Source organism: Octodon degus, unplaced genomic scaffold (assembly GCF_000260255.1).
Source record: "Octodon degus isolate 3935 unplaced genomic scaffold, OctDeg1.0 scaffold00118, whole genome shotgun sequence".
Lineage (NCBI taxonomy): Eukaryota > Metazoa > Chordata > Mammalia > Rodentia > Octodontidae > Octodon > Octodon degus.
Genome location: NW_004524694.1, coordinates 587,817 through 596,645, shown reverse-complemented (window position 1 = coordinate 596,645; position 8,829 = coordinate 587,817). Strand labels below are relative to the sequence as shown.

Below are 8,829 nucleotides of genomic sequence, written 5' to 3'. Positions count from 1 at the left end.
AACTTTGGGTTTGAATTTTGCTTTGCTTCTTTTTAATTGTATTTCCTTGCAGAGTGACTTCACCTCCCCTAGTTTGCCTCTTCCAAATAGACATCACAACACTACTTAATCAGATTATTGTGGGGATTAAGTTTAAAAGTAAGCAATAAAAAATTAGATTTTAGCTAGGTTCAAATTGTTAGTAGGGCCAGCAAGATAGCTCAGTGGACTAAAGAGTCTGCTTAGGCAAGATTAGGCAGACTCAGGGACTGTGGTTCAATCCCTGGCACCACATGCCGTGCCAGGCCCTAGCCACAGAGTCCAGGTGTAGGGGTGCACGACTATAATTCTAGCCCTGGGGAGGCTGAAAACAGGAGGATCACTATGAGCCCAAGCTGCACAGTGAGACCCTATAATAACCAAATACATTTTTTTTAATTGTTGATAGTTTCCAGTGCTAAACAGAAGAGCATAAAGTTGGTCTGCGGATATAGCTCAGTGACAGGGCTCTTACCTAACTAAGCATGCACGGGCCCTGGGTTCAATCCCCAGTGCCACAAAAGGATAATCTGTTTCATATATAATGAGCTATCAAATATTGCTAAACAGGAAATAACATGATCATATCTTGTTAAAAGATTTTAAGAATAACTTGAATAACAATTCAGAGAGTAGAGTGAAAATAGGGACTATTAGGACTATTACAATGTTAGCAAAAATTAGTCGTCTTTTTTATCCTTCCCTCCTGATCCCTCTCCTTGATCACACAGTGATAGCATTTAGAATAACTTTTTTCCTTCATTTTTTCTATTTTAATCTTAATAGTAGGGCGTGTTTGCAGTACGTAATGATTAGATTCCTCGTGGAGAGTTAGTATGTAAACATAACACCTCTTAATTCTTTTTTCTTTTTCTTTTTGTTTTTCAAGCCAGGGTCTCACCATATAGCCCAGGCTGGCTTTGAACTTGCAAGGATCCTCCTGCCTCAGCCTCCCAAGTGCTGGGATGACAGGCATGTCACCACACTAGGCCATTTTTTTATTCATCACCTACCTCTCCCCTCACTCTTTTTTAGTTCAAAACAAGAGTGACCCATTTAAAAAAAAATCAGTGACATTTCCTGTGACTGCTAAAAGAGCATAGATTTCTCTTGACCTATTTAGAAATACTCTATGTTCTCTGCTCAAGAGAAAAAACTATATCCTGGTTGACTTTGAGGTGGGGGGCTCAGCCTCTTTTGTGAGCCAGTATAGTGGAAGCTGTGGATCCCTTTCATGGTGCAAACTATGCAGAACTTTGTGTCCAAAGGCAAGTTCTAGAGAGGGTCATTGTTTTCAGTAGTTTCTGCTGAAGAAAAACACCTTGGAACTTAACCTGAGAAAGTTAACTGGATATGTTTTAAGAGCTTCTTGGAAACAAGAGGTTTTGTGTATGGCATTTGTCATGAAAGTACTTTTTGAAAATTCTGGGTCCTCTCCAGAAGGAATTGAAATAGGTTTGGTAAGTTCAAATATGTTGCCAGCCCCTGGCATTGGTGGACGTGGAGTTGTTACTAATTAGCTAGTCCGCCCAGCACATTCAGGAGACTCAAGGACAGGGCCTTGAGAGAGTTCAGTGCTATTGAATTGGTTCCCACTTTTTAGCACACCCACCAGTAACGTGGTGGCATTGACTGTGACATTATATTAGAATGCTTTTTAAAATACTATTCCCTTTGACCTAGAAATAGAACAACCCACTTTTATGTCTTCTGAAACCTGACAACTTGTCTGTGCCTAATAGAATTATTATGTTGGGAAATACTGTCATGTATCCAATGACTGTGAATAGACCTCTTTTAAATGACTAAGGGGCAAGGGGCTGGTGAGATGGCTCAGTGGTCTAAAGCACCTACTTAGAACAAGCTAAGCTAAGCAAAACACAGGGACCGCGGTTCAATCCCCCAGCACCACATGCCAGACAGCCCCGCCCCCTGGTGGGCTGAGCTGGCCACACACACATAAATAAATAAATAAATAAATAAAAAATTTTAATAAAAAAAAAATGACTAAGGGGCAGCTCATATAACTCAGGTGGTCTCAGAGTTCCAATGGTTACTTTTTTTTTGTTTGTTTGTTTGTTTGTTTGTTTGTTTTTTTGCGGTACCGGGGATTGAACTCAGGCCCTTGCACTTGTCAGGGAAGCGCTTATTCCACTGAGCCATCTCCCCAGCCCCTAATGGTTACTTTTGATTATCAAAAATAAATGGGTTTTTGCTACCATCATAGAGTTTTTAATAAATGATAATGCATGAGTTCAAACTCCATTTCACATATCAGAAGAGAGGACAGTTGATAGAATTAGTTAATGATAATGGAGAAACTACTCAGACAGGTCTTAGTGTTGATGATCTTATTGTTGGACCTGAGAGAAAGTTACAAATTAACCTCTCTCAATAATTATTTATTTGAGCAGGGTGAGGCCAGATAGTTGCAAATCCTGAGCTCTGAATCCTATTACTAAATTGGAGTCTACATTCTTTTAAAAAAAAAAAATTCATTATTTGTATTTATTTTTTTTAATTTTTTTTTTATTTGTGTGTGTGTGTGTGTGTGTGTGTGGCCAGCTCAGCCCACCAGGGGGCGGGGCTGGCTGGCATGTGGTGCTGGGGAATCAAACTGCCGTCTCTGTGCTTTGCTAAGCTTGTTCTAAGTAGGTGCTTTAGACCACTGAGCCATCTCACCAGCCCAGAGTCTACATTCTTGAGTTCTCCAAAGCCCATGTTATAAGCCAGCAAGTCCTGCCTAAAAGATATTTATTGACAGCCAAAACTACATAGTCTACATCAACAAGTAGAGTATGTCTGCTACGAGCACAGCTACTGAGATGCTCATAAGACAGTCTCTGCCCTTAAGAAATTTAGTCTCAGGTATATTGAGGATCAGAGGAGCTAGGATAAGAACGGGGCTAGTTATAACATGCATCAGGGTCCTGTGTGTCATAAGAAAGCTCAACCCCAGGACCCCTGGGCCCAAGGAAGAGATTTAGTTACTTGCTAGTGGAAATGTATGTGTGATACTTTTCAATGTAGTTTTATTTACAATACTAAAATATTGGAGGCAAATGTGACTAGTTAAATAAAGTACATTCATATAATGAAATGCTGTGTCACTCTTTTTAAAATGAGGGAGATATGTATGCTACTTGTAGTTGTAGATTTTTGTGATACACTGTTGAGTGAAAAAAAGCAAGTGTAAAAGTATACCATAATTACCATAATTTGTGTTAAAGGAGGAAGAAATATATTACACATTTTTTTATACACATGAAGTAGGAAAATATGGAAACAGGAACAAAGTCCTGCATGGTAGTGTGTGCCTGTAATCCCAGCACTTGGGAAACTGAGGAAGGAATATTGCATGATTTCAGGCCAGCCTGGACTACATGAGTCTAAGGCCAACCTGAGCTACATAGTGAGTGTAGTTCAAAAAACTAAAAAAGTAGAATGATATTTATCTATAGGGGCTAGGCACCCAACATGTGAAAATTTGGCTGAGATTAGGAAAAGATCATGATATAAAAGAAGACACTTAGGGGCAGAGGTTGTAGGTCAGGGAGAGAACACTTGCCCACCATGAGTGTAAGGCCCTGGGTTTCATTCCAGTGAAAGAAGGAGAAATAGGAGGAGGTGGACAGAAAGGAAAAAGAAGGAGGAAAAGAAAAGATTATTAAATAAAGAGTATCTTAAGCATACAAATGGTAAATAATAAGATGTCTCTCTTTAATTTCAAAAAACAGGCGGCTTTATTCTGAAATTAACACACTTCCTAGAAAAGAATGAAGTGTTTGGCATTGTTTTTGTCTTCGCTTTTCTCTTTCTTTCTTTCTTTCTTTCTTTCTTTCTTTCTTTCTTTCTTTCTTTCTATTTGTGTATTATGTTTTTTGAGTCGAACTCACAGCCTCGCACTTGCTGCCACTAAGCTACATCCCTGACAGCACTGTTTTTGGATATTCATACAGTTTGGGGTTTTCCCTGCGATTTTATCCTAATCCTGAAATTCATCACCCTCATCACGAAAGCAAGCACTTGGCAGTCATGAAGCATACCACCAAACATGCATCCTAATTTACTCTGCAGCAAGCAGTGACTGATCGTGTCCAAGAATTACTTATTTTGAAAATGCTGAGCTCAATCCCCAGTTTGCAAAAAAAAAGAAAAAGAAAAGAAAATGCTCCTGGCACTTTTTGTTTCACAGCTTTATTGAAAAATACATTTCTTTTTTTAAAAAGTCACCCATTGTGGGCATAGAGTTCCATGAATTTCAGTAAATGCAGTTGCACGTCTGCTACCAGCCAACTTGCAGGGCATCCCCGACGCCTCCAGAACATTTCCTCAGAGCTGCCTGTATCCGTTTCCCCACCCAGCTTCAGTGACTACTGATGGGCAGCTTTCCCCTGCCATAATTTGTCATTTCTACCATTTCGTATAAATAAAATTGAACCTTAACTATTCTTTAGTTGGCACTATCTTTCTTTTCTTAGTATCATGAAGCACTTATGTGATATCTTTGGATACATGTTTGCATTTTTCTTGGGAATGAAAGAAACTTTCTAGGAAGGAAACTCCTGAGTTGTGCATTGAGTGTAATTTACATTTTGAAAGCCCTGACAAAGCATTTTCTAAGTAGCCATGCCGTCTTGCATTCTTACCAGCATTACATGAAGACTGCAGTGGCTCTGCATCTTTGCCAGTGGCTGATTACATCACTAATGTGTATGTGCCGTCTTATGGTTTGGGTTTGCAAATCTCTAATGGCTGATAGTGTTCAATGTCTTTACTCCTCTTCTGTAAAGTATCTGTTCAAATCGTTCACCTATTTTTCATAAGATTGTTTTTCCTTATTGAGCTATGTATATTTTTCATTCATTCTGTATACATGTCCTTTATTAATACATGTTTTGCAAATATTTTTTCTCCCCATCCATGCGTTTCTTTTTATGTTCTTAAAGATAATTGTTGATAAACAAGCTTTTTAATTTTAATGAAGTCTCATTTTATCTCTTTTTATTTTATAGCTTGTATGTCTTAGCATTGAGTCATTTTACATGTACGCTGGCTTTCTGTTTGTTACAGTCAAGCTGTGTTAGTCGACAGGACCCTTTACATTTCGGGGCAGGTCGGCTTAGACCCTGCGAGTGGACGGCTAGTGCCAGGAGGGGTAGTAGAAGAAACAAAACAAGTAAGCCATTTTCCACATTTCAAGTTTCCTTTCTACTTCTTTCTAATACTGTTGAGTATTAAGAATCCACTGCCTAATTTGTTGGTAGAGATTAAATGCTTTTTAATCCAAACATGATGGCACATACCTTTAATCCCAGCACTTGGGGGGCTGAGGCAGGTAGATCACTGCAAGTTCAAGGCCAGCCTAAACTACAAAGTGAAATCTTGTCTCCAAAACAAAATCAAAAACTTTTTAAGCCACTCAGTGATTTAAAGCAGTTCTTGATTAAAGAACTTCAGCCAGAAATTTAATGAATCATTTAACTAAAAACAGTATTCCCATCTCCCTACCACTAAGGGGACTTTAAACCTGAATTACCAAAATCAAATAACATGTTTCCACTTTGATGTGAATTGAGAAATATGCTTTGCAAGGCTGTTGACCTTCCTCCTCCAACTCACACCCAAAAAGTCATCACTGTGGAAGTAAAAGGTCAGTGTTCCTCAGTAAGAAAAATGTCAAAGGTCATACATACTGTGTTCCTTCTAAAAAGAATGTATTATATAATTCTAATCAAATAATAGAATTAAATTGTGATTTAATGCATTCACTGAGCTGTTTTTAATACCCAACAATAAGAAAATAATTTGAATGTTTGGCCGGTGAGACAGCTCAGCGGATCAGTGCCTGCTTAGGCAAGCGCAGGGACCAAAGACTAAGTGCCTACCGATCCCCGCACCACATGCCATGCCAGCCCCACCTACAGGGCAGGCTGAGCCAGCCAGAGTCCAGCATGGTGGTTTACGCCTGTAATCCCAGCACTGGGGAGGCGGAAAACAGGAGGATCACCATAAGTTGAAGCTGTTTAGTGAGACCCTGTAATAACTAGATATATTTAAAAAAATAATAAATAAGAAAGAAAGATGAGTGGCTGCATTTAGTGTGACACCAGTGTCTTAGACCTTTCGTGCCTTCGTCCCAGGCTCTCACCAACATGGGCGAAATTCTGAAAGCAGCGGACTGCGACTTCAGCAACGGTGAGCAATTGGGTTTTACTTCTCTCTCTCTCTCTTTTTTTTTTAATAATTTTATTGAGAAACAAATAGTAATGAGACAGTTTCAAAACTGATTACTAGCACAGTTTCAATGATTAATACATTGCATATTGTTGTCTTAGTGGTTATTCATTGTGCAAGATGCAGACATGATATCCTGTCCACAAACACTATTAGAACAAATCTATTCATTGAATTAAGAGAATACAGCTGTATATCTATCCTATTTTGAATATACAGATACAAAATGGTCGTTCATTTGTATCCCCTTTTTTTGTTTAGTTTTGTCAGAGAAGGGTATTCCATTGTCATTTAAATATTATAGGTGTGTGAATTCAGAAAAAAAAAAAAGAAACGTTTCATGAATTTGCAAGTCATCCTTGCGCAGGGGCCATGCTAATCGCTGTATCTTTCCTATTTTAGTATATGTGCTGCCGAAGCGAGCACTTTACTACTCTCTTAATTTCTGTTTTGTTTGTTCTTTGTTTGTTTGGGGAGGGTTTTGTTGTTGTTTTTGTTTGTACCAGGGACTAAACTCAGGGCTTTCATGCTGAGCTATAGTCTTTACTCTTCTTTTCAGTTTTTATTTTGAGGCAGGCAGGGTCTTGCTGAGTTACTACATTGCCCAGGCTGCATTTGAGTTTACTGTCCTCCTACTAAGCCTTCCACAGAGCTTGGGATCACAGCCCCAGCTTCTAGTGATAAGTCGTGCCATGTTTTTGTTGCATTTCAAAGTTGTTTTGAACTGGGCATGGTGACACAGTCCTGTAATCCCAGCACTTGGGAGGCTGAGGCAGGGAGATTGCCACAAGTTCAAGGCTAGCCTGGGCTACAATGCAAGACCCTGTCTCAAAAAAAAAAGTCATTTGAATGGTTGAGGACACAACACTATCCCATTTCACTTTTTCAGTCCCATTTTAATCAAGACAGAGAAACATACATGTGCTATTTTTCTGCATTTTTAATCAGACCAAATAGCTAAGCCTGATGACAATGTATTTATCTTCTAGTTGTAAAAACAACTATCTTCTTGGCTGACATAAACGATTTTGCTGCTGTCAATGAAATCTATGGGCAGTGTAAGTACTCTGACTTTATTACTATTTCCTATGTTAAAGAGAAATGAATTTGTTAACATAAATGTCCATTATCAATTCAGAGTGATAGGAGATGCTTAACGGATGGCATCTGTCCTAAAATAATTAATAGTTTGGTTAGAAGCATATACTATAAACCCATGAAAAAGTTCTATAATATTTCTATTGCATTTCTGAGATAGTATACAAAAATCCATATTCTATGAGCCTAATTATTGTACACCTTCCTTTATGTTTTTAAGCCTCCTAAAAGTTATTTATAGACACACATTGGATTTACTTGTTTTCTGGGAATCTAAGACATTCAGAAAGTATTAAGAAGTGTATGAATTATATGGTTAAACATTTGATCAAATCGGTGTTTGAGTTGCTTCTCTGAAATGTTGCATGTATCTAAGAACTGATTAGTCCGTGAAGCACTCCCTATACCTTTTTTTTATTTTTAAGGAAAGAGGCATTTATTAAACCCAGGGAAAGCCTTTATATGTTCTGTAAAGGAGCGTTAGCATGTACTAAGTGCCCAGTAATAATGGCATGCACACAGCCACCGTAATAGAAGCAACGTTAGTCCAGTGAAAATAATAAAATGACTGCATCGGGAAGAAGGAGAGTGAGGAAGAGCTAATTCACTAAAGATGATGAGAAAACAAAGAAGGAGCGCTGTGAGTGTCCTGGCCACGAGAAAAAAAGTGAGAGCAAGAGAAGCAGGAGAAAGGAAGAGGAAAAGCATTGTCTGTGGGATTCGGGGAAGACAGTGGGTGTCTGTCTTCCTAACAGGCCTGGTTGAAGTATCTGACTTTGAGAACTAGGCACCTGTATCCATTTGACCCAAAGAAAAGGACAACATGGTAGGTGAGAGATGGGCCGGCAGTCAGAGGGAGAGGTGGACTCCAGGGATAGACTGTCATGGAGGATTTTGTTCTGGCTTAGTTTAGTTATGATGGAGGCTACTTCAGCATGTTTGTGCAGGAAGGAAGGAGCCAGTACAGCGTGGAAATGAGAGACTCAGCAGCGGGGACCTCTCTGGTCTGGGCGCTAGCTTGGCCTGAGGCAGGAGCAGGGCCACTGGTCCTGGCGGCGAAACTGAGGAGCCCTGGCAGACGGTGGTGGCGCTGGAGTGGTGGCACTCTTCGCTCTTCTCCTTTTTCATCTTTCCTTTCCCCTCCACCTCCCCTGTTCCCCTTCTCATTTGAACATTTTCTTCCCACATCCCAACATCAGTTATGCTTGTTGATCCTTATTTACACTTTCGATTTCTCACACTAGAGAAACAACGTGATATTTGAAAATGCAACTCACTGGTCTCTTGATTGTACAGTAACAGTACAACAGAGTATCTTGAAACTAAAACAAAATTTTTTTAAATTCAGATTTCAAGAGTCATTTTCCTGCTCGAGCTGCCTACCAGGTCGCTGCTTTGCCCATAGTAAGTACATTTGAAAAATGACCCATACACAATTTTACATTTCTATATTATGTCCTGAATGCACCAAATAAG

At 39.3% G+C, this 8,829-nt stretch overlaps 1 protein-coding gene and 1 non-coding gene across 2 annotated transcripts in view; one reads left to right on the top strand and one right to left on the bottom strand.

Moving 5' to 3' along the window:
* Rida (reactive intermediate imine deaminase A homolog) overlaps positions 1-8,829 on the top strand; it is a 13,648-nt gene that overhangs the window by 1,594 nt on the left and 3,225 nt on the right. The window contains exons 2-5 of the mRNA XM_004640085.2: positions 5,092-5,197; positions 6,162-6,216; positions 7,245-7,313; positions 8,702-8,757. Of these exons, the coding sequence (XP_004640142.1) occupies positions 5,092-5,197; positions 6,162-6,216; positions 7,245-7,313; positions 8,702-8,757 (286 nt within the window). The remainder of the gene's footprint in view (positions 1-5,091; positions 5,198-6,161; positions 6,217-7,244; positions 7,314-8,701; positions 8,758-8,829) is intronic.
* Positions 6,578-6,681, bottom strand: LOC111812257. The gene has a single exon (XR_002817813.1). It is a non-coding gene; the product is annotated as a U6 spliceosomal RNA (small nuclear RNA).